Here is a 27643-nt window from a genome sequence, read left to right as displayed (position 1 = left end):
TGCGACCGACGACGACACGACAAGGGCGAAGTTGAGGATGAGGAAACCATAACCTGGTACTGATGTTCAACTTTTAAGCGAGCATAAAATCGAAGAGATCTTGTTTTTTTTTTTCCTCACCATTTTCGACCTCTCTCTAAACTAAAACGTTGACGTTAAAAAATCCTAAAAAGTTCCCTATCGACTGTCATTTATTACACTAAAATGTCAATGATGATGACGATAATGGTTCTTTTTTTTCTGCTTCTTGTTCATCTTCCTGATGGTAAAAAGGGCTCGGTTTATATATTCCTCGCCTTTAAACTTTGAACGCTCTGAATCTAAACTATGTAACGAAACGAGTGAGTAAAGGAGTTCGAGGAGGAGGAGGAGAGGTAAAATCACAGCTCAACTACTCTTTATGTGTGATGACATGGCGGTTGAGTTTCACTGTGATTATACAAGCAGGTATCCTTTTTAACATCAGTGATGACGGAGATGCGAAGGAGCTGAGTTGAGCTGAGATGCCAAGGACCCTAACTGTCATCACCATGAGAAAATACGAATACCGCGGTGGTGGCTGCGTTGGTCGGAGTGGTGAAGCGCGGTGGCGGCGTGGCATGGCGGGAACGGTGGCATTCGCGTTATCGTAACTATTTACGAGCTTGTTTCCGAATTATAAAAGGTACACCCTCTCGCACAGTAGTGGCTCGTAAAAATGTATCTTAATGCATTTTTAATCGTGAATTTATAGCTATCACATCACATTTCACCATATCTACCATATACCTACATATATAAAAACTTATCTTCGTCCTCGCGGTAGGTATATCCTTGTGACAGTGAGAGGGTAAAAGAATGATGATGAAAGGGCTTGCAGATGATGGAGATATAGGGCTTTATGCGATGTGGCATATGTGTGTCTGTCTATAAGACCGCTGCGCTGCTCTGCTCTGCTCGCATTTTTCCATGTAAATTCTTCTTAACATCAAGTCGAGAGATAAAGGACTTTTGCGCCATAAAATTCCTCTTCTTTTTTTTCTTTCATTTCATTTTAATACTTATCACAGATTTGTTGCTGTGTCATTTTATATATCACCGCGTCGCTCGTTGCCAAACTGTGTCGTTGCTTTAGAGTCCTTAGAGTCCTTGCTCGCGTATATCGTCAAGCCTCATCATATATGAAACTTCTTCCTTTCTCAATATAGCTACTAAATGTTTTAGGTGCATCAGTAGTGGGACCGAAAAATATGAGGAGGTGAAGAACATTGAAGAAGCGGAGATTATTAGCTTCATACTTATACATATGTATGACATGTATAGGTTCGTTTACTTATGTGTATGTGTGTATATTGATAAGGCATATTGCAAATGAGATTTTAATGCCAAACTTTTAACATATATTAATGGGCATATTTCAATTTAGCTATTAATATCCTTTTTTTCGCCGTTCTTCTTCTTCTTCATTTTCTTTTTCTACACTGTTGCAGCTGCTTCTTCTCTTCTTGTTCTTTTTAAATTTCACAGATTGTTCTTCTAATTTATACGAGTAATAATGTATGGATAAGGAAATGCCAAATTGCTGAAATATAAATTAATGACTGTCATCATAAAAATGGCAAATTTCGACAGATTTTTTCCAAGTTTAATCGTTTAGAACATTTGTGTTTTCATATGAATGTTTCAGGATTAGGGTGGGGGTAGATGGTGGAGTACTGTGAATTGGAAAACTAGCAAATAAAAGTTTGCATACTTTTCTTTTAAGGACTTAAGCAGTTACACTCTCAAAAATTATGCACTGATATATTGGTTAGCACACGAAACAATTTTTGAAAAATTTTGAATGCATAGAGAAAGATTTTTGATGATTTTTAATGACTCTTGAAAGAAAGAAGTGCCAATGTTTGCACTTTAGAATAAATTAAGAAAGCTATCGATTATTAAATTAGAGCTTATGACCTGCTTTATCTTCAATCTAAGTCATCGTCACGATAAACCCAAGAAGTTAAAAAATTTGATCCTGCTGAATTTTGTATTCATTGGTATTGCCATTATTGGTGCCATTATTCTTCTCAGACAATGGTCACGTTGCATATATGCATATAAGTACATCATTCACTATTGCTTTCTTTATCGGAGTCCAAAACCTGCACAAAGTTTCGACCTCTCAGGAATTTGATGCTCTGTCTGACTCCATACAAAAAATGTTCTCCCTCTTTCCTCACGCTGAAATCGTTATTACTGGCGATTTCAATGTTCACAATTCTTTGTGCCACGTGAGCCAGTTTGTCAATGAGCCTACTCGTATATCAGACGTTAACGGCCAAGCAGAAAACTTGACTTGTTTGTCACTTCTGATCTTAATCAGTGTATTGACGCCTCTAGAGAAAGCACACTTGGACGATCTTAATAATTTCTTGAGGATCTTTAACTGATCGCTATGCTTCCTCGGTAACGACACGTAGACTCCAATGCAGACTCCAATTTAACCGAAGGTTAAATCATGGTTCGATTCGAGCTGCAAAGATGTTATCAGAGGGAGAGAGGTGAGCTCCGTTGTTTTAAAGCCAATTCAAGGCCTGCAACGCCTATATTCGAAAGACTAAATTTTTACAGGACCAAAAATTACGGCAAAAAATACTGCAATGTCCCAAAGGCAGTAAGAATTTTTGGTCATTCGTAAAAAACATGAGGAATTCTTCCTCTTCCTCGATTTCTACGCTTGTTTTCCACGACACTCCTTTAGTAAGCTCTATTAATGAAGCCAACTTATTTGCAAGGCATTTCGCCGAAAATTCCATCTTACCAGATAGTATAATGGCTCCCCCAGTTCTTGAACGAGGAAATGATTCTATGGGACCAATCTTTTTTCGTACTCGAACTAGAGTTCTTAAAGATCTCAACATTCATAAATCCGCTGGCCCAGATGGTATACCTGCTATTATTTTGAAGAGGTGTTCGTCTACGATAGCAAAACAATTGCGTAAGCTTTTCCATCTATCCTATTCTTCTGGGCTCGTTTCGAGTAGTTGGGAAAACTGCATTTGTTCAGCCAATCCCAAAAAAGTGCGAATCTTCTCCTCCCACAAATTATCGGCCAAAAGCACTAACGTTGCTTCTTTCCAAGGTCATGGAAACACTGATTAGTTATCAGCTTAAGAAATATCTTGAGAAACGGAAGCTTTTTAATGACCGGCAATACGGCTTTCGTAGCAATAGGTCCACTGGTGATCTCATAGTCCATCTCACTGAACAGTTGAGCAAATCTTTACATCGTTTTGGAGAAAGTAAGATTATTGCACTTGATATTTCAAAGGCATTTAATAAAGTCTGGCATCTTGCTCTTTTATTAAAAACGCGTGCTTTTGATATTAATGAATCTCTTCTTCCTTGAATTAGAAATGTTCTTTCGAACCCATCAATACAAGTTGTTTTGGACGGACACAAGTCTGAAACCCATTATATAAATGCTGGTGTGCACCACGGCTCCGTTTTGTCTCCGACCCTTTTCCTCATTTTTATAAATGATCTCTTTTCTACTACTTCTAATCCAATATATTGTTTCACTGACGATAGCACTCTTAGCTTTTCATATTCGTTTCCAGACTCATAACCATCCTCTTCGCATGTGGAACTGAAACGACAAAATATGATAAGCTCATTAAATTCTGACCTACACAGGATTGTACCATGGGGAATAAAAAACTGCGTGGAATTTAATACTTCGAAAACCCAATGCTGTCTTGTATCGTTAAAGCGAGATATACCCTCTTTGCCACTATCCATGCATCATCGAAACTTAAAATCTCGACATCATCGCCAAAAATGCCACAAGATGTCTAGGTTTTCTGAGAAGATGCAAAAACTTTTTCTCCTCGTCTGATCTGGCCACAATCTACAAAACCTATATACAACCGAAACTTGAATATAACTCTCATCTCTGGGCTGGCACTACTTATTAAAGCCTCTTGGGCAGTATTCACATTATCAACTCGTTTATGTCACTTAAACATAAACAAAAGGTTCCTTGTTTCACTATTTGTGAAATAGCCATTTGCATTACTCCCCTCAAACAATTTAACCGTAATACTTGCTCTTTAGGAATGGTCTAGGAATGTTTAGGAATTCAATAGTTGAGGCTTTAATGTTGGCTTCATTTTTTTAGGTAACTATGTTATGTTTGTGTGCAGTAGTTTCCGTAGCATGATGGTTAGTGCGTTGAACTGTCATGCCAGAGGTCTTGGGTTCGATCCCTGCCTATGCCATCTAAAGTTTTTTCACGGGTACTGCCTCTTGCAAGGAATTGACAAATTCTCCAAAAGTCCATCATTTCAACGACGGCAAGTGACACCATCCTCTTGGAACCACATGTTGGTCAATTACATATCTTTGATTTCTAATCACAAAAAGTCCATGGTTATCTTACGAAGTTGAAATAACGTCTCCAGATTTTGTTGCCTTCTTTCACAGCCAAATCCGTGGATATTTTTTTTATTCATCCGGTTCAAATTGATTTCCTTTTAATTTAAAGCGCTTTTCCATCTTGTCATTTGTTACTACAGTTTCAAACGATGATGGGTTGAGTAAGTCTAGAGCTTCCCGATTGAGGTAAAAAAAAATTAAATTTAAAGTAAGAAGAAATTTTGAAACTTGCTTCAAAATGGATTTAGTTGCCATTTCTTATTGTTGGCCATCGGATTAGTGTTATTGTTATTTTCTGGATTGAATCGGCTAACTTCGTTTTCAAAGTATGTACTTACGTACTTAATTTTGAAGTTGATAACAGCAGGGCCATAGGCGAAAATTAGGCACAGTATTAGTAAACCTCTGAATTCAATACCCCTTGAACCTCCTCGACAGTATCATTTATATACAAAACGAAAAGATAAGTTATCTCATCTTGTCTAACTCCCATCTGCTTTTCAAATTCTTCCAATAATGTTCTGTCCTAAACATAAGACACATTGAAATGTGTCAATGAAATTTTCGCCAAATACAAAAATATAATATAATGATTTTATCGAACAAAATAAACATGTTACTTGTATTTAAACTCATCATAGCATTCAAAATATCTTTAGTTAAAAAGTAAATGCCTTAAAAGAAGGAACAGATAAAACAGTTTGAATTAAAATAAATACTACATTTTTAAAACGGACCTCTTCCTAGAAAATGGCCAGTATTTACGGCACTCCATTTTCGAATTTTTCGTATTTTCTTTGTTGAAGCTAGAATTCCCAAATTCAGTTGAATAAGCAACGAACCAAGACTGCCGGTTCTTCTTGGATAATGGCCACTACGGTACCAAAACAAAGGCAATGTTTTCTTCATTTCAAACAAGACCATGTTTAGCTTGGTCTTTACGAGTGCGTTGAAGTGCCATGGTAGAGGTCTTGGGTTCAATCCCTGCCGGATACTGCCTCTAACGAGGAATTGACAAATACTCAAACAGAAATTCTTGTCATGGGAAAAGCTATCTTAAATAGTCGTTCGGATTTTGTATGAAATCCATTCCTGACATTTTGACAGCTTTTAAGGTAGTATTGTCTTGTTTTACATAGATCCTGATTCCCTGAAATGTATTCTACACGAAACCAAGACTTTTCTCTTCAAGTAAAACCTCAGTCGGAGGCAAAAGTTATTCGAATTTTATGTTTCATCTATCAAACTCTCAAAGTAATTTTCGATCCAAGATTCCTAGTCTATTTTGTTTTCTTGGTAGTCTCATTTCGTAAAGTGAGGTCCTTTAAATTACACCAATACTAAATTACTTAATTAACTTATCATTTTCAAATTCACAAAAATGTATTTCAATACGATTTGTCGATTGACAAGCAATAAGCTAAACAATTCCATTGATAATTAATAACCCTTCTCAGAAATGAGAATCAAAAAGAGCATGACATTTAGAACCAAATGCTTTGTTGAATTCGAAATATGTCAAGCGTTTGTCATGTCATTAAGTATCAAATTCCATTGAAAGGTGGATAGATTCGAAATATTTCTGAAAATTGAGAAGACTTCAAAAAATCTGCTCTCCAGCCAAAACGATTCAAGGAATTTGGCAGCTCTTGCTTCGTTTTGAAGTTTGGCTTGGCAATAATTCAAAAATTAATATCATACAATTATCTGTCACATAAAGCCAGGGATGCTAAAAAAAAACAACATTTCCTTGTGTTTAATTTCAATCCCTCTTGGAAAAACGCCCTTTTTGCTTTATATTATTCATCTGCTTTTTATGTCTAATTTAGTTGTCTTTAAAAGGAAAGAAAAAAAAACTAAAAGAAAATTGATTAATTATCTCAAAAGCACTCTCGAGAAATTGTGTGTGACTATTCCATAAATTTGACCACAAATTGTTGGTATACTCCTATCTATACGTTTTTTGTCTGCTCTTATTATTTTCATAAGACTTAAAAAGTCTCAATTTTTCCATCTCATTTCTTGTTTTATTTTTTGTGTTTTAATATCTATTGTTTTATAAATCTATGTATATAAAAATGTAGGTTTATATATAATAGAAAGATATTATTGTGCCTCTTTTTTGATATCCATTTTGTTGTTCTTATACAACATTTACAATCAGTTAAATGTCCCTTAAAATCTTTCTTTAATTCTCTTGGCTCCACCCAAACAGAAAATAAGTGTCGTCTTTTCGACTCCACCATAGATTTAGAATCCTCCTCCTTCATTCAATGCTAAAGTTGAATATTTATCATTTCCGACAGGACACAGAAACAAAATAGAAATAAACCAACACAAAATAAAACTCAAACGAAAGATAGGTAAGTTTTGTAGGTTTGGGATTGCAGAATGGGAATCTTGGGTTTTTAGATTTTCCGGTGGGAGTACCGGAATGTCAGTTACCGGATAATCTTGAATTCCCACAGTCAGTGAATGGTAACTCCCAAATTGCTTATTAAATTAGATTAATTCATCCCTATAGCATCATGCAAAGCATAGCACAGCACTTCCCATACATAAACCATTACTGATGATGGGTCAAAACATTTGGCGACAGTGTGCAAGGATGCCTCTGATTTGACTTCAAGTCATGGCTTTAATAGTTCCACAGTTTAAGGCGAAATTTCAATTTCAAAGAGTGGAAAGTTAAATTATGTCCCGAGAAAATGCATTTTTATAGAGAGAATTTTTATAAATTGCAACGACGACGATGTTGCCGGTAAGTGTCTCGCCTTAATGGCTTTTTTTCGCCAAAAGAAAATTCTCAGTAGATTTCCTCAAAATGATAAATCGAACTGACCTTAAACTAAATTCTCGTCGTCTCTAATAAATATCTTATTTTCAATCTCTCTGGAGAGAGATTTTATCAAATATGGACCTTCCAGGACAACTCGTAAAATAGTAAAATACAAAATTACGTGTTGTTTATAAGTCAACGAAAGGATAAGTCCTTTTTTTGGGTAGGTTTAAACAATTCAAAGACGACTTTTCTTTAAAGAAAAATAAGTTAAATTGTTATTAGTGAACAATTGTAAAGGATTTTTATTGAGTGACAAGAACATGTTATTTAGGAGTTTTGTCATTAAAATTCTGTTGACAGGTTGGTTATAGCTTTCATATAAAATTTATGATTGGAATTAAGCATTTTGTTAGAAAAAAAAACACCAAACTTAACAAACTTGATTCTCTTTATCATATTTAAATCTCGAAACATAATTTTCAATGATGAGAACCAATAATAGACATAACTGGCCCCTAAAAATTAAAGTTGGTAGTATGGGGGCAGACAAATCTTGATTAATTAGTTTTTAAGTAAAAAGCAAAGGACTAAAGAGGATCCATGTAGAGACCCTGTTTTTGGAGAAACGAAATAATAGCTACAAAATTCTGTCAACTAGAAGAATTGTGAAATAAGTGAAAGCGTTTCATAGTGAGTTAAACCATTAAATTTGGTAGTTTTAGTAAATAATTAATTCATATTAGCTCGAAAATGTATTAAGTTACCAACATTCCTGGTATGAACGGGCCTCACCCAGCAAACTTCACCATCTAGCTCGGTCCCTTGCTAGATGTCTCCAGTTGAGCACTCCAAGTTGGGTGAGGTCACTTTCCACTTGATCCGTGGTATTCCTCTACTGCGATGTCTTGTTATCGCAGATTCGACAAATTTCCTGGATTTCATTGGTTCTTATCATTGGACTTTTTGATCATAACTCTACGTTGCCGCACAGTTCGTTCTATACATTCGGGACCGTCAATCCGTAAATCACGCGAAGAACTTTTCTCTGGAAACAGCCCAAGGTGCTTTCATCTGCTCTTGTAATAGTTTAAGCTTCTGCACAGTATAGGACGGGTGCCAAAAAGCTTTATATTGATTAGCCCGCTATAAGGGAAGCTAAAGCGTTTAAAGTTGTCATCTTTTGACATTTGACAATTAAAAATTACAGAAATGGTAAATAATGGTAAATACTTGTATAGAACATTAAAATGGAATAAAAAAAGAACTACTTTTAAAATTGACATGAAATGTATTCTGTTCGAAAGATTATCTTCTGTCATTATACTTAAATTATAGTTTTTAGCGTATGACCGCCACGGCTGGCTCGAACGTTTTCTTATCTGGAGGTCCAATTTTCGATTATTTTTTCCACCATTTTCCAATCGTCAATAAAAGGCGAGAGGACAAAACTCCAAGGGGTCAATAGACTAGCGACTTCATATATCGCTATACAGTAAATAGTCAAGCTGTGTTAAATCGCACGACTTTGGAGGTTAATTCACGGGTACGTTACGTTATATTGCTACCAAAACGTTTCCTTCAATAAATCAATTGTGATAGGAGTTGTGTGATATTTTGAGCCACCGCCGCGTATGAAGTGAGTAATCATGACTCAGCGGACATTGGCGGTTTTCAAGAAGTTTGGACCAATTATTTAACCAACCCATAAAATACACCAAATGTGTCTCGAGATACACTTGAAGATTATAATCCCTCTAAATACGGGAGTTTTGTTTATTGACATATCGGGCGTTAATGTTGAAATGCTAAACCAAACAAAAAATAAATCACTTGACCGCTACCAACTTAAAGTTCGTACCTCCTAAAACAAATTAGTTATGAAGACAAGTTAGTAATGTGAAGAATCAAAACGCGTGCTTTTGCAGATTCGGAGTCCATCTATAGAATTAGGCACTCCAAGAAGGACATTACACCTTATTTTGATTACACAAGAACTCAAGGCGTTAGATCATCAACAACGTTGTGTCTTCCTTGATCGTCGGACCCATAAAATGTGTGGGTGTTATATATACTTGTTTCGTAAACACCAATTAATGAGGTCTGCAATTCCCTTGTATTTAAGTTGCTGCTATTTTCCATTTGCTGCACCGTAAAACAGTTCTGATTCAATATCAGCCACAGTCTGTAATTTCCTGTAGTCTTTAAGTTTAGAGAGTTATTCCTCCAATTATTGGACAATCACAAATGCAGCCTTAGATGGCCAATACATTTAACGATACGGCTAAGATACTGACAAATTTCAACTTTTTCGACTGGTTGTGCAATGTTTACCAGAAAAGATGAGTGAAGAATTCCCAGGCTTAGCATTTAAGTTTTTCCCATGTTGATTTTCAGCCCCACGATATTTGCCTCTCTCTTCACCCTTGTTGCTATTTGATGGAAATCTATTATCATGTTAGATAGCAAGCAAGCTTGTTGCATATGTTGTCAGAGTCTATCTAATACCTCCGTTTCCTGTCAAGACCACCCGCAGCATATCACTAATCACCAATAAGAAAAGAATTGGTGATAGTATGCATCCCTGTCTGACTCCACTTAGGACTTCAAAATCCTCCCACAATCTTTCTCCGTGTAATACGTGACGTTTAGACATATCATTAGCAGCCTTGATAATGGAAACGAGCTTTTCTTTGATACCCCTCCTCCACAAAACAAGCCAGATAAACTCCCGTATTTTCATCGCAAATCAACTTCAGTGCTTAAGTCTATTTAAGCCTTTGAGAGTGCTCCTAAGCATCTCCAACCTCAGTACTCCACTATCCAGTACGGCTATTGAGTGTGATTTCACCTTAATTATTCGAAAATGAGGTTTAGTGGATTGAAAGATAATGATGCAGACGATGTTTTAAGGACAGATAAGGTCTGTACTTCGCAATCGATCAAGGACATTAAGATGGTATTCGCAAAGTAATCGAGAACATTCAGCTGCAAATGTGCGAATTGTTCATAGAAATTTAAAAGGAAGGATATGGTGGTTAACCATAGCTGTGCAGGCCATTTGAACGTTATTGCATTCCTAATTAATATTAAATATACCTTCCTCTTTACACTTGAATAAACATCAATAGATTTTTCCTAAGAATGTATAAGATTCATGAACGACCCGTCATGAAAAGCCTCTAGAATAAAATAATCGCATTTAACTTTGGAAGTGTTTCCTTTTTCTTTGTCTTCAAAAACGACTGACTAAGAGTCATTCATTCATTGATGGAACTCGTGTATCAAGAAATTGAAGAGTTAATTAAATTAACACAAACAATAATCATTCTTCATTATTAAAAAGTGATTTCTGAAATCTTTGATTCAAGATCAAAGTCAAGTAACTTTCTGTTTTCTTAGTAAACCGACTTATTTAATTGTTATTTTATATGATGATAAAATGTAAACAAAATAGAAAATAAAACTAATCGCACTATGCTATTCACAAAAGAAGAAGAAGTACCCATAAGTAGCACTTAATTATTAATTCATTCATCAGCAGGAGAAGATAAAGCTTCTTTCTTAAACTTTTGGTTCGTCTTCGTACCTAATAAGTTAAGCAAGAAAACAAAGAAAAAGTTTGACTTAAGTACGCCACTTGTTAATAAATTATCAATGACTATCTATTTCTTTCAGACGAAAGAAAAGAAAGAAATAAGAAGGAGCTGTTTAAATGTAACTCTTAATACACCTATACATTATTATACTATTATAGGTATATTTAGCTTTGATGTTGTTTTAAATTGAAACTATAATCAAATATTTAAACCAAAAGAACTTCTACCAAACAAATTGAAGTGGAAGTGACCTTAACATACATGACCAAAGTACAATTGTAGAATTTTTGTGTTGGCATCAAATGATTCAGCTTTATAAAAATGTATCTATTATAGTTAATTTGTATACCCTTACTATTACCTCGAGCTTAGATAGCTTGTAGCTCGTAGCTCGGATTGTTGGTATAACATTGGTACTTCATTGATATTTCTCAAAAACTATCACTCTGTCACTGTGAATGCCCTGGCTTCTCCAAAGTAATGTGTGCGTTTTTAAAGCCCGAAATGCGTCAGTTTTGTTTGTTAACGTATGTGCCGAAATTAAAATATACACTTCTCAGAAATGATGATATTTTGACCAAAAACATTGACCAATTCGTGCTGCTCTAAGGTTCAAACTACAAAGCGATATTGATGCGGATGGTCGTGCGCCTTCTAAGCGAAGAAGCTTTGTCTTCTTTGATCTTGAATTCTCTCATGCTACTGTTTCGCTGTTTCGGCTGTATGGAACTCACTCTGTGAAAGTAAATTTTAAATATTTCCGAACGTTGTTTAAGCTTTAAAATGACTCATTTATTACGGTATTATACCGATCTCAAAATTTCAACTGGGAAACCATCCTATTAAGGGCTTTAACAAAGTTTTACTACTTCTTAGGAATGTGTCGAAAAAAAAGAAAAATATTTATATGGTGTTGTCGACTTTTTTACACTTCAGAATTTCAGAAAGTAGTAAGCTTATAGCAAGCGTCAAACTACGATCAGAGGCTCATCATAAGTGCATGTGTTAGTTGTTAGTAAAAAATAATACAAATATAGCCTAACACACGCACAAAATACAAAACAAAATTAGCATTTAACTATTACAGAACAAAAAATTACGATAGTGGAGCACTGGTTCTAAACAATGATTTTAATCCCACCTTATTTAAATTTAAATCTATCGATGAACAGTTTAAGTTATATAAAATGCTCATTCGACTTAAAGCTTCATTCTTGCCATAGTTAGTTCTATGGAAGTCAATATGTATAAAATCAAACGTGCGCAGGTGATGGGTTCCGCCCCGGTAATTTAAATGTACACAAGATAGCAAATAAGGTGCATCAATTTCACCATTAATGAGTTGATGAAAAAATACTAAGTCATTATTAACACGCCTTTGATGGAGAGATTGCATTTGAAGAAGTAGAATACGATGTTCATAGGGAGGCAGATCATAGGGATCTTCCCAAGGAAGACCTTTTAGAGCAAACCGAATGAAATTATGTTGAATTGATTCAATACGTTTTCTATGAATTTCGTAATAGGGAGTCCATACCTGCGAAGCATATTCAAGATGAGGACGAACATGGCAATTATACAAAGAAAGGGTAACATAGGGATCATTGAACTCCTTTGCCCAGCGTTTTATAAAACCAAGTATAGAACTTGCCTTATTAACAATTACATTAATGTGATGTGTAAACTCTAAGTTGGAACAGAAATGTACACCTAACACTACAGAGTTTTTGCTGTGATATACAGTAGTCAAATACGTTACTGATTAGTTTTTTAGTGAAAGTTATAGTCTGGCATTTTAAAGGGTTGAGTAAAAGGCTATTTTTCCCACACCAAAATGTGAAACTATCAATGTCGGCTTGTAAAAGAATACGATCATGGTTTGACTTTATTATTTTGAAAATCTTAATATTGTCAGCAAAAATAAGAAGTTCACTTGAGCGTAGACATGACGATACATCGTTAATAGACAGGATGAACAGAAAAGGGCCAAGATGGCTTCCCTGGGGAACACCAGATTGAGCAACAAAAGGTTCAGAATGACAATTTCTAAATTTTACCTCGTAGGATCTGTTTTCAAGGTATGACTTAATCCAAGCTAAGAAGAATGGTGGAAAACCAAGAGCCTTAAGTTTAAATAAAATAATTTCGTGGCTTAGTTGGTCAAAAGCTTTGGAAAAGTCAGTGTATACACAGTCAACTTCATAACCTTGTTCTAAAGCGTTTGAACATATGTTTGAGAATGTGAGGAGATTAGTAACGGTTGATCTTTTTTTCACAAAACCATGTTGCTGTTCGCAAATGATATTTTTACTAAAATATGCTACGCTTTCACAAACAACTTGTTCAAATACTTTAGGAATGCAAGAAAGCTTTGCAATGGGCCTGTAGTTGCTTATATCCGACTTGTTACCTTTCTTGAAAATTGGCCAAGAGAGCCTACTAAAGTCTGTCAAAACTGTTTAAATTTAGAAACGTTAGCATAACTTCTAGGCTACTGCTGTACGAAACGATGATTCTTCACTACACTCACATATGAAACCGAAGTTCGGAGTGCATATAAAAGCCACTCCGAACTCTGTGGGGCGTTTGAGGAGAAAGTGTTATTAACAATATTTTTGGCACCTAATGTGATGGAAGTACAAATTCCGGAGACGCTTCAATCATGAACTGAATGCAATATACCTCAAAGCAAATATCGTTCTCGCATTAGCGAAGAGGAGCCAGTCCGGAAAATCAGTGGTAGAACAGTTTTATTAGGTGACAGTGTGGCACACCATACTTACAGAGAGATACCGTAGACCAGCTTGGTGATGTCCTAGAATATGATTAATAACACATTTGAAACTAAATTTGTATTCAAGTTTTAAATGTAGACCTAGGTACAGTTTTTTGCTTTTGTCAAAAATTAAGGTTTGTTTACAAATGCACGTCATTCAAAGACTGTTCGATTATTAAAGATCAATATTTAAAATGTTTGAAAAATACCTGTCCTTTAAAATAATGTTAGAAAATTATTATTATCCGATAAAAACTCCAAAAGCTACTCATTTAACATCGGTACCAAGTAGCGTGGAAGTTTGAGGAAGTTAAAAGTTGTAATACTTTTCCAAAGCGCTTAGATGATCAGATCTGGAAATTTTTGTTTTTCCTAATCTCCAAATATTGTTTCGTACATTTGAGGTATGACTTTGTAGTCGCTAATTTTGTGATACTGTGTATTTTTCAATCAGTTCTGTAACCATTGAATTTGGATGTTCACGATGTAGAGCTTCTGTTTTGAAATCTTTCGATAAGCTCAGTGTGTTTCTTATAAAGCCACATAGTTGGATGCTATAAGTTCAAACGGTTTTCAGTACTTGCTTTATAACTCAGTACATTCCTCTGTTCTTCTAGCTTCGATCTCTTCTTTTTTTTGATGTGCTCTTTCCATTTAAGCTTTTCATCCAAAGTCATTCCAAGGTATTTGACATAATTGAAGTAAAGTTTATAGAAACTTTAACATTATTTACGTTTTTTTTTTTGTAAAATCTATATGCGTCGATTTCGTTCCTTTATTTTGATGCGCTATTTTTGCGTCGAAACACTAACTTTATCGACTGCAATCTGCAACTTTTTGTAGAGCCTTTGTAAGTGTTCTACCTGGCACTAATATTCCACTACCATCAACAGTGGCCACCGATATATCACTTGTATATAAAAAATAAAAGGTTGGTCCTAGAAAACTTCTTTGCCGTACTCCAGTTTCTATTTTCTTTAGTTCTGAGTAATATTTGTCGTACGCTTCTATGTTTCGTATGATTATAGTATTTTTTATTACTGCCTGTGAAGGATCCTTTGCAAGTCCAAAACGAATTAAATGCTCAAATATATTATTTTTCTAAAGCTTTTCACTAGCTTTTTTTCGGAAACTTGCCATGATTGGTATAAGCGATATTGGTCTGTAAGATGTAACTTCTTTTGGTGGCTACTTTTCTAAGGTATAAACAAAAATATTAATTACAAAGTTGAGAAATAATTTAAATGATTGTACATATAACACGCCCTTATTTGTTTCCAATTCCAATTTCTTTTCATTTCCTTTAAACTAACTCAAAAATTAACATTGAAGTGGGTAAATAAAAGTGTCCAAAGTTGCCATAAATTTTGTCAAAAAAACAATCCCCATTTCTGGGATTCTAACATTTAGTTAAATGTTTACAGTGTTTTTATAGTTGCTGGGGAAAAAAAATATATGTAAACGTTTTTGAAAATTTCATTAAAATTGGGCAACTAGATAAGATTTTCCACCGCCTTTCGCCTATACAAAAATGAATGATTTGAAATTTTGGCTACAGAAACACATTTTGTAGCTCAAGATAAGCTATACAAAGTAATATCAATTGATTACTTATAAATCCTTACAGACTGGCTTACGGCCAATTTCTCCGCAGAGTCCTTTTTTTAGTACCAATACTAGTCCTAGAATTAGTACTGAAATTGATATGAACTCATTTCTTCGAACAATTTGGAACCAAATATTTGTGAGAACTAGTTCCTAATTAACAAGCTAGGAGCTGGTTATTATACCAATTGTTGGTACTCGAATCGGTGCAGAAATACTAAGCTATAGTACTGTCAAATAGTCACCGAGCATTAGTTAGAACTGGCAATTCAATATGGCAATTTTTCGATTACTTTTTTTTTGGAAATAAGTCAATTTTATTTATTGTATTGTTGTTTATTCTTTTTTCAGTTTTGGCCTTGTTTTTTGGCATTTTCTGCAAGATCTAGTTTTTAGAGCCGATTATTTGTTTTGAGATTTAAAGCAAATGGTGAGGTTTTTCGACATATTTAACACGTACCACCACAACGCCTCCTTTTTTTTCTTTAGACGTTATAGGTTTAAAATTTGTTCTTCATCGACAGACATAGTCCTGATGGTACTACCTGAGAATTATAATCTTAAAAGAATTTTCGTTTAAATAAGTGCATTGCCTTATAGATATAAAAAAGATATGTGTACATAGAATATAGGTAGAAAAATAAATAACATCGTTGGCCGATTAAATGGCGCCTGCATTTTTATGTATAAAACATAAAACATTCTGTGCATCAACAAATATTTTGAATTGCTCCAAAGCGACAACACTTTGAAACAATAGCATATATACAACTTCCTAGGACTGGGTTGCCAAATCGAGTACTAGTGATGTAAAGAAAAAAGGGGAACTAAGTTCTGTTAGGACTAAACATAGGGCGTAGTAACTGGCCTAGCTAGACTGGGTACTAGGATGAATGTGAAGAAATCGGGGGTTACCGACTTAAACTTTAAAACTAGACTCGAACAATTAATTAGTTTAAGGTTGCTTACTGCAGTACTTTTTTTCTGTTTTGACGATAAGTGAAATGTAAAAATTAAGCATTTCACTGCAGTTTATTTTTACTTGAGTCAATCAGATGAGTTTAAGTGTGTCTTTAACAATTGGCAACATACACTTCATATCACATGAATAGTGACAAACTTAATTATTTAAAAAAGGTTGTTCCTTATTGACCGCAAAAATCGTAATAAAAAGGCAAAATTAGCCGCAGCTGAGAATCGAAATGCATTCGTAATAAATTTTAAAAACAACAACAAATTTTGCCTTTTTATTAGGATTTTTGCGGTCAATAAGGAAATCTGACCAAAAACCTGGCTAAATCATCACACATTAATTGTGAATTTATTAAAGTGACAAACTTGTTTCGTTGTTTATTTGACGATATTTTTTCAAACAGTTAGGTTTTTTGGAAAAACCCAAATGTGGAATGAATGTGGTATGAATTAAGTTTATATTGCAAACAAAATTTTACTAAGTTGATAAGTAAAAGTTTTATGGAGGTTTTTCGGAAGAATTAGGCTCGTTTCACTCTAAACGGTTTTGACCGTACGGCAAAAAACCGGATGGCGACATTTTGTTAGAGACGCGAAGAAGAGCATATACGCTTTCATATTATACGGTCACAGCAAAATGCTGGCGTCGCGCTGGGTAGCAACCATCTACTGCCACCTGCCACTACAGTATACGGCAGCCGCAGCGCGATAATCTTAGTGGCGTACGTGACCAAATGCATGATTTCACATCATACATCATACGATATTCGTGCGGCAGAGGTCTATCAGCCACTTTAAGACACGATTACTTGTGTGTACTTAGCATAGAAACCCTGCATATATTGTATTTTACCGTAAGGTTAAAACCGTATAATGTGTAATTAGCCATTCATCCGGTTTTTCGCCGTACGGTCAAAACCGTATAGTGTGAAAAAAGCCTTATTTCAAGTAACCTGTGGTGTATGGATTTATAGACTGCTGTCAGATAATTGAGCGAAATTTGAACCCATTCGTAGACTTTTTTTGAAAGCCATTTCCACACGTTTTCCATGATGTTCATGTCAAGAGAATATGTGGCCATGGTAATAGGTTCACATTGAGCCCCCTGTGCGTATTCGTGAATTATCTTTTTGTCCATCGTTGTCAACCAAATAGTTCAGAAAATTGCGAAAAGATCGTTTCTGAACCGATAGTGTAAGTGATTAGCGTCACTTTAGAGCTTTTAAAATTCAGCTCCAATAGTGCCCTATACCATTACACCGCCTCTTTTAATTCTGCTGAATGATTTTGCCGGGATTCCAGTAAACTCGAATGAGGCCTATTTCATTTCCTCCTTGCTTAGACCCTTACCTCTACCCATACTTTTTGATTCTATAAAATTAATACTCGTACTGAGCTCCTAAGAAATAATAGTATCCTTGCACCTGATTTAAAACACGCTAGTAGGTAATTTTAGATCTTGACAGCTAGGTAATTTATGTGACACAAAAAACAGGTACATTTTGGGACCTTCCACAGAAAAACCGTCATGAAACTTGTATTTAAAAACTTAATCTAATATTGTTTTCGTAATATAAACTTAAACTTTCGCTTTTTCAAAAAATATCATTAAATAAAAAACGAAAAATGTTGTTCCTATTCATGTGGAATGGAGTGTATATTGAAAAAATGCAAAAAAACTGCAGTAAAAATAAACTATAAGCTGTCAAATGACTACTTTTCTGACTTTCGAAAATACCACAAATCGAAATTGATCATTTTCTTAAATAAATCATCAAAAAATAATGCCTACAAAATAAATGCTTCTAAACTTAAAATAAAATAAAACAAAAATTATTTGATGTTTTATGCTTTGAACCAAAACCAACCAACCAAAAACTCAAAAACGACTTTAAAAAAACCAATAAAAATCAGTTTTAAATATATATCTAGAAAAAAAATCATATATGTATATATTTTATAAATAAATATAAATATATATATATTCTTTTATATTTAAATAATATTTTTTTTAAATTAAACTAAAAACAAAAAACTTAATAAAATAAATAAACTATAATTTATAATGTTGTTTCTCGTTGTTGATATCTGTTATTGCTCTGTTTTTTTTTTCTTTTATTTATAATTTATATTTTTATTTTTGTCATGATTATGTTGTAGGACGAGAAGAATCAACTTCTTATAACCAATCTTTGGCTTTCTTTGGTAAGTTGTTAAATAAAATTGAAAAAAAAAAAAATCAAAAAAACTAAATTAAAAAATCAAATAAACAAAAAAAATAAATACTCATATTTTTATAACAAAAGAAAAACCACAACAACAAAAATCAATTTTTCACTCATATATTTTTGTTTGTTTGTTAAATATATTTAAATAATCTATATTTTTGTTATTAAAATCACATTTACACACACGGCATTCATATACGTAATATATTTTTGTTTTCAAATTAAATAGATAATTATATTATATTTTTATTGTTTTTTATTTAAAAAAACTATATCACTTTCTTCTCTCTCTAACTCTCTTTCTTTCCGTCTTTCCATTTGCATCGAATTTAAATATTTTATTATTTACAACCTGTCACTTTTCTAAACCTTCATATAAACAAAATTTTGGAAGTGAATTTAATATTTAAATATTGTTTATGGAACACAATTCACGTCATGTCATTTTGAACAATAAATATTAATTTGTATGATTTATTTAATTCATAAACAAAAATTCACCTCCTTTAAGACTCTATTACAGTATAGACCAAGTTACTTCTTTTAAAGGCTATAATCTCTCTGTAACAAACTTATACCAAAGTAGTTTGAATCGTAACTATTTAAAAAATATAAATTTTAATTTAGTATAATATTTTTTATAGTATGATAATTTTGCGAGTAAAAAAATATCGTAGATTATTTATTATTAAATAAAAAAATGTTTCGATCAACTTTTTAAAGTTTGTTTTAATTTAATTTTTTCATAAATTAGATTTTTCTTCTAAAAATTTAGGTGAATCTTTCTCTATCTCTCAAGCCTTGAGATGTAATGTTTGTAAAAATAAAAATAGAATAAAATTACAAACAAAAACTATTTTTATACACATTTTTATACTTTTAAGCCGTGTGTGCTAAATTTATAAAATTTTAAAATAATAACAAATTTAAAAAAAAAATTACACAATTTACACCCGCACACTTCTTCCTTGAAACACACAAAATACAATTACTGCCTCTACCTTGACACAAAACAATACCTGCATAATATCAAAAACACTCGAATCCTGGCGCTGCTGATCCTGAATTTAGTTGGAAATTATTGTTATTAACTGCAGAAAGTCCATTGGGCAGTTTTATTCAGAAAATGGGGGTCCTGACATCGGTACATACCTTAACTACCAGGATTTCATTATTTTGTTCAATTTTTTTGTTAGTTGGGGAGTTGGGAGGAATGTTATGCAACGTTGAATCCTTAAAGTCCTTAGAGATAAGTATCTACAATGCGTAAACATTTTGTTAAAGTGTCATTTGAATAAATATTAAATCATGGTCTTGTGCCGGATGCCCCGCCCTACGACGACGACGCCCGTCCCCTACCTATGTACCTATGTCCATAGTCAAAGTTGTTAGGTAGATAGGTACAGGAGTGTAGAGTCCTGTGGGATATGTAAATGCAATTGTTTTGAATATGTAGGTATCCTCATTCTCTGCATATAAATATATTTGAGGACGAGTACATGTAGAACAGAATTTGGAGCCTGCCTGACCTCGATAGAAATACAAAAGGACGACCCACCGACCGACGTGTGATTATCGTTTGTAAATATGGATAACTGTAAATTCCTTGATGATTTATTCAATTTTAGGCATAGTGGGAGAACTTTTTTTGTTTCTAAGTGTTTTTATTATAGAAAATAATATTTTATTTTTTTTTTCAACTTTCAGAATGAAAATAAATTGCTATAGGGATTTTTTAAATATTAAAATAGAATTGTTTCCATAATACGATATATACGACTCTGAGGTACACTCGAAGGACTTTTTGATATTTAATTTTTATGTTGGTTCTTTAAATTTGTGTGCGATTTAAGTTAAATTGAAATGAAGAGACACTTTGGGATGCAAAGAATTTTAAAATCTGTCTTAATGTCTGATGATGAGATTTTTTAAAGTTGAAAAGAATTTTAATGACTTTGTTAAACAAAAAACATCTTAAGAGGTGTAAAATTGATTATTTATAAATAAAAGTGTCTGCGATTCATATTAAAGTTGAAAGTTTTCTTCGATGGAGTGGAAGGATATTTTTCGTAATAAAAATAATAGTCTATTTCATATTTTTAACTTTTTGGTGATAAATAGTTTAAATTGTCTTGAAATAAAGTATCTTTTATGTCGCAACTCTTGGATTATATGAAATGTAATACAAACAAAAGTGTAAATCAGGCTTTATTTTTTTGAATTATAAGATGTGTGAGTTCAACAAGTTAACGTGATCACTCCACTGGAAATGAGGCCTTCCTCTGCTATTCCTTCCCTCAGGCTATCTTACTGGTTGGAGCTAGCTTCGATGTTCATTCGCTCGACATGCCCTAAACATCTTAAGCGTTTTTCACGCAGTTTTTTGACCAGTGACAAGTCGTTGTACAGCTCATATAACTCCTGATTACATTTTCTCCGCCAGATGTTACTTTGCCAGTCGACACAAACCGGACCACAGATCGTACGCAGAACCTTCCTCTCAAAGATATCAAGAGATCCTTCATCCGCTTGGGAGAGGGCCCATGCTTTTGCACCATACAGCAAGACTGGGATGATTAAGGTTTTAAACAGTGTTTTTTTGGTACTTCGCGATAGTGCCTTATTCCTCAAATGCTTACTTAGGCCTAAGATACAGCGGTTAGCAAGGGTAATTCTACATTTGATATCTGTGCTTATGTCATTTGCACAATTAACAGCAGTGCCTAAATAAACAGATTCGTTTACCACCTCGAAAATATACCTGTCAATTGTCATGTTTAGACCAAGTCTACGGTGTAAATCGACTTTATTTGACGAAAGTAAATACTTCGTTTTATCCTCATTAATGTCAAGATCCATTTTCTTCGCCTCAGACTCGAAATTAGAGAAGGCACCCGTTACTGCTCGTTTGGTTCTTCCCATAATGTCGATGTCATCTGCATATCCAAGATATTATGTGGATTTTTAGAAATTGGTGTTGATATGGTATCGGCGTTGGTGTTGCGCAGCACTCTTTCATCGCATCGCCTTTTCGAAGTCCTATGGTGGTTCGAAGGTTTTAGTTGAGACTCTTACAATTTTGACGCAGCAACGAGTATTTTCCAACGTCATCGTGATACCAGTCGTATCAGCTTGGTAGGGATACTAAAATATAGTTTGTTTCTGTCTGCACTGTCATAAGCTGCTTTAAAATCGATGAAAAGATGGTGTGTTTTCATGTTATGTTCTGGGGTTTTTTCAGGATTTGGCGTAGAGTGAAAATTTGGTCGATGGTAGATTTTTCAGGCCTGAAGCCACACTGGTAAGGGCGTTTACATAATACGCTTGACAAGATCTTGTTTGTGATGTTTAAAAGGTTAATGCCGCTGTGGTTGGCACCTTTTATGGATCGGGCAGATGGTGCTTAAGTTTCACTCGTCGGACATGCTTTCTTCCGAGCAAATTTTAGTAACTAGCTGGTGCATACTGCTTACCAGATCTGCTCCAGCATACTTAAAAAGCTCCGCCTGCAGACCGTCATCACCGGCCACTTTGTTTGACTTCAGCCTGGTGATGGCTAGTTTGATCTCACTCTGGTCGGTTGGGTGGAAATCTATATCGTCAACCAAATGGAATTGACATGGCTGCTCGCTGGCGGAATTGTTGACTTCATAACTATTAAAAAGCTGGTTGAAATGATCTCTCCAGATTTTTAGCATTGACTGCGTATCATATGTTTGCAGGCTTCAGGGCTGCCCGTTGTTTTCTTTTTGACTCTTCTATAAAAGCTCAGGTGCGGAGCTGAAAACATCCCTGGTTCTCCTCGACTTCACGCTGCTCATGGAATTTTTTCTTTTCTTGACAATCGGTTCTCATCCCTTCTCTTATCGACGGCGGGAAGATCGTGTCATCCTTTGCTGCCACAATCTGTATGCCTCCGTTTTGGCTTAGTTTGCCTGAACACCTTAAGAGTAAAACCAGGGGTTCCTTGGTGGCGGCTGTGAGAAACCTAGCACCTATTCTGCAGCATTCCTGATGGATTGTTTGCAAAGGTGCCAGTGAGTCTCTGGGCACATCTCGTCCTATATAGGGTTTCTCACAAGCTCGGTCGGCAAAGGCATTGGCGATATCTTCATGCTGCAGTCTTCCAAAGTTGAATTTTCTCCTAGTGGTTGTTGTTCGCATAATCTGGGCGGGGGAAACTAGTGCTAGGAAGTCAATAAGCCTGAGTCCGTTTCCAAATGTGTAAGCTATGTCTTCCGATTGACCTACCAAAAATGCCCTATTTACCAATTTTTGGCGTTTAAATCTCACAGGAGAATTTTAACATCATTTTTGGAACATTGCTCATATTTTTTGGCGAAGAGCTCGTAGAATTCTTCTTTGGTATTGTCATCGTTCTCTTTCGTGGAGGCATGCGCGCTAATAAGGCTCTAGGCATACTTAAATCTTAAAACTCTTTGCCTTAGTTTCCTTCTGACAGCAAAACCACATCCAAATAAGCGCTTCCTCTCATCGAGTAGACACTTCCCATAGTAGAAATCACAGCCTTCAAACTGCCTGGCCTTCCATCGCATTTCCTGGAGGGCTGTCACTTCAGCTTTGAGTTTGGCAGGCGCATCGGCAAGCTGCTCTGCTTTGCGTGGCCGGTTGAGTGTACGCACATGCCGGGGGAGGGGTTGTCAGGCATTATCAGTCCGTTCATCCGAGGCTACTACTTGTGTTTTCGTTTTCATTACACTTTAAAATTTCCTTTCATGGCCGGCTTGTGAGACTCGCGCATGACTGAGATCGTTGGAGCTAGTTCTTCAGAGCGATATCTGATCGTTTGCTCCTACTTCCTGAGAAGGTAAAGGATGGAGTCATTTTTTTCCTCTTGTAATGCAGTTGTCTTTAGTAGTTCTTCATTAATTAGCTAGAAAACGTTTTGATGGACTTTCGGAAATAGAAGATAGACCAAGAAGTGGCGTCGTCGAAACACGAACAACTTCAAAAGTGAAAGCGAAAAAATACAACTGGAAAGAAGTAAATGATTGTTTCAGTAGCTCTCAAGAAAGAGGCATCAAAATGTTGTATTTTCTGATTTTACGATAGAAGAAGTTTATAATAAACAAAATAATGAAGTTTATTCCACTTCGTCCCCTAAAGATAGATCTGTTATGGTTTGGTAGGGGCATCGTATCAATTCCTTACTTCACTGCGAAAAAGGTGTTAAAACCGAAGCAAAAGCCTACCAGGAGAATATTCTTAGAGGTGTTGTGAAGGCTTTAACGAATATTTTGTTCAACGGAGAAAGGTGGGTTTTCCTTCAAGATTGTGCTCCGGCGCACAAGGCCAAAACAACGCAAGATTGGCTTCGAAACAACATTCCCGATTTTATCGTAGCTTCAGAATAACCATTAGGTAATCCAGATTTGAATCCGTTCGTCTACAGTTTGTGGTCAGAGTTAAAGAGCATCCCAATCGAAATTTAAAGATCTTAAAGAGAGCCATAATAACGCCAGGGTCGTCGATTCCTATTAAAACAGTGCGTACCGCCATTTAAAAACTTGCGTTAAAGCTCTACGCGGCCATTTAAACAAAATGTTTTCTTCTTCAAACTTGTATTGTGTATCATCGTATATAAAATTAGATCGTAGAATATTTATTATGTAACATAATATTTATTATGTAACATAATAAATATATATAATTATATGGCTGGACTAGGTAGATACCACTTTCGAAAAAAAAATCCTCCAGATCTTCTCAATAATCCTAAATGGTTTAGCATTTCAGTATGGCTGTTTAAACATACTTTATCAAACCAAACGTCCTTATTTTCAGTCAAATTTTTGTTCAATGATTCTTTGTATTTTCAGATCTGTCAATCTATCCATAGTAGAGCTTTATTGTAGTGGCGTTATTTCTTTCTTCATAGTTAAGTTCAATTACAACTTCAATTGGCGTATGACAAGAGTATGGCATAGATTTACATTACTCCACGAAAGTGAACTCCTTACTTTTGTTACCTTGTGTATCTGAGTACATATAGCTTAACAAAATTTTAAAATTTGTCTGACACTTAAAATATTCGAGTGTTATTTGTTTTCAACTTTAAGGAAACATAATTAATGTCAGATAAGCTCAGCTAAGCCTTACAGATATTCAAGTCCGTCATTTCGCTTCCGTTTTACACTTGTTTACACTTAAGTGTGATGTTAGTTAGGTCTAAATAAAAATACTATGGCGAAAAATTCAAAGAAGCTGTTTATTATATGTTCGAAATATCAAAAATGCGTCTTGATCTCCTGAAATTTATCTTTGATTCCTAAGTCATTAAAGTTGATTTCATTGTTTTTCTAATTCTGAAAATTAAATAAATTAATATTTATAATTTATTTTTTAAAAATGTGTATATTATGTTTCCTTTCCATTTTTCTTCTTTTCAAATATGTAGTCTCTTAAATGTTCTAAGTTCCTTAATCATTGGAAATATTCTAGGAAGCCCATAAAAACTGTTTTATAAAATTAGTTACGAATTATCCTCCAATAGCGAAATTGTCTGCTTTTCATTAATTGTTTGAATCCCTGTTTTTTGACTTAATATCTTTTAACTGTTATTCTGTTATATGTTTATTACTAAGTTATTAAAATTCGCTCCTTTGTGTTTGTATATATTCTAAAAACAAGTCGATTTCATGTTTACAGACCAATAAAGTCCTGAAATTCATTTTAATAATTTAAGTAATGTTGGTCTTAACTACCGTTTTGTTATGTGACTTTCGTCATATCTTAAAGATAGATATTATAGCGTCTTGATCAGGAGTGACACTTTATGTCAATTTAAAGTCAATTCTGGTATACCTCAATGGAGTCACCTTTGTCCAAGGCTGTTTATTTTATTTATCAATGATTTGCCTTCTGTTTGTAATTTTTATTATTTTTATTATTAAATCTATCAAGATTTATTTTAATGGCACTTTATTGCAATTGATCTTGTTTACATATGGAGCCTAGCCTACAGCTTTGTGTCCTAACAACAAAATGATGGACTAAGAGCTCAACTTTCCAACGACATTTACGCAATGGATTCATTTTTTTATTTTGAAAAACTGTTATTCTAATACATAGACAGAATCTTAATATCAATTTTACAAAAAAAGTTTCAATTGGCATACAAATTAAGTGCGGTTCAGTTGATATTCATAAAAAAGTTTGTGAATTGTTAACAAATAATAATTGGCAGTTTTTCACTCATGATCTTCGATCTGAAAAGCAATTTAAAGTTGTTCTTTATGGGCTCGATGAGATCCCAATTAATAGCCTTCAACAAGAGCTTGTTAATCTTAGCCTTAAGTGTATGAACTTAAAAATGATAAAAAAAACAACACCAACTATATATAGATGTATTCTATTTAGTGTTTCTTGAAAGTGGTTCTATCCGACTTGCTGACCTCAAGAAAAACTTTAAAACTTTATTCAAAACGCAGGTTAAATGGGAATTTGCTAGAAAACAAAAACATAAATTCACTCAATGTGTCAATTGCCAAATGTTTGGCCACGGAGAAAAGAATTGTCATATAAAAACCCATTGTGCTATCTGCTCCGAAAATCATGAGACAAGCAAATGTGATTCAAACAAGATTAAGTGTGCTAATTGCAACGAAACTCATAAGGCCACTGACTCCGATTGCATAGGCCGAAAGAACTTTCTTCAAATGAGGCAGCGATTATCTATGAGACATTCAAAACGTAATATACCACCCATTTCAAGTGCGTATCAAGCTCGTCGTGAATTCATTCCTAACACTTCTGATTTCCCCCCACTAAAACCTCATCGTCAAAATATTATGGCTGACACAACGCAATCAACTGGAGTTGTTGCTCCAATGCAATCAAATGCTTGGGTAGCAACAACAAAAAACACATCAAGTACAGACACTAGCGAGCTTTTCTCTTTAGAAGAGATTAACAAGCTTACAGCAGAGATGATCACTTTACTGAGTAAATGTATAACTAAGGCAGATCAATTTAATGTAATTGCACAATTAGCAGTTAAGTATTTATACAATTCAAAATGAACAATGTAACACTAAAAATAATATGTTGGAACGCTAGAAGTGTTCGAAACAAATATATTGAATTTTTTGCTTTTATGAGCAAATATAATATAGATGTTGGCCTAGTTTCAGAAACTTGGCTTAGTTTTAGTGATAAATTATCTAATAGGAATTATTGTTGTTATCGTTTTGACAGGAATGAGAGTAGAGGTGGTGGCTTTGCCGTCGTTGTTAAAAAAAATATTTGTCATAAAGTTTTGCCTAGAATTAATACTAAGTTAATTGAAAATATTGGAATTGAAATTCCTTTTAATAATGGGTCATCTATAAAAATGTATTCAACTTACTTTCCGGGAGGAGCTGCATCGCCGCAAAAGCGCTTTGATTTTAGTAATGATATTAGGAAACTTATTAGTTTAAATGGTACATATTTAATTGGTGGTGATCTTAATAGCAGAAATAGACATTGGAATTGTCTCAGAGCCAATACGTGGGGTAATCTACTTTTTGATTTAAATACAAGGCATTCATTTGATATTTTATATCCACCTGAACCAACTTACTACCCTACAAATAATCGTGGCAATCCTTCAACATTGGATATTTATCTAACTAACATGCCCAGACTATTTAGTCAACCCATAGTTCTAAAAGAACTTTGCTCAGATCACTTACCAGTTGAATTAGGGGTTTTTGGGTCACCGTTTTGTCATTTAAATACAATTTTTGATTTCAAAAACGTCAATTGGAATCTTTATAAACGCAATTTAAGCAACAAAATTCAATCTATGCCAAACTTTTTTCTGAGGAAGTGAGTGAGAATGGCATTGACGAAAGTATTACTTATTTCACAAACTCTATTCATGAAAGTGTCAATGAAGTTGTACTAAAAATAACTTTACGTTGTGAAAGCTCAAATAAGTTGCCTTTAGAAATAGTTCGATTGATTAAGATACGAAATAGTTTACAAACAAGATGGATGAGAGTAAGAGATTGTGGCTTGTTCTCTGAGGTTCAAGTACTTAATTCACTAATAAAAAAGTTGATTAACACTCACAGAAATAATTCTTGGAACCAAAAACTTCAAAGTCTGCAATATGCAAGTAAACCGTTCTGAAATATAACAAAAATCATTAAAAAAAAAGCAAACTAATATTCCTGCTCTCAGAAGTGACAACACTATTAAAGTATCGAACTTAGAAAAAGCGAATGCTCTAGCCAATGCTTTTTACTCCAGTCACTCGAACCTAAATAACTCGATA

General features: G+C 34.3%; 1 protein-coding gene across 1 annotated transcript in view; it reads left to right on the top strand.

The window, feature by feature from the left end:
• Positions 1-27643, top strand: part of LOC129943480 (neuronal acetylcholine receptor subunit alpha-7) — a 387414-nt gene that overhangs the window by 243731 nt on the left and 116040 nt on the right. The window contains exon 4 of the mRNA XM_056052973.1: positions 18293-18337. Coding sequence (XP_055908948.1) covers positions 18293-18337 — 45 coding nt within the window. The remainder of the gene's footprint in view (positions 1-18292; positions 18338-27643) is intronic.

Source organism: Eupeodes corollae, chromosome 1, assembly GCF_945859685.1.
Source record: "Eupeodes corollae chromosome 1, idEupCoro1.1, whole genome shotgun sequence".
Classification (NCBI taxonomy): Eukaryota; Metazoa; Arthropoda; class Insecta; order Diptera; family Syrphidae; genus Eupeodes; species Eupeodes corollae.
The sequence above is the reverse complement of the archived record's forward strand: the minus strand, read 5'-3'. Positions and strand labels throughout refer to the sequence as shown.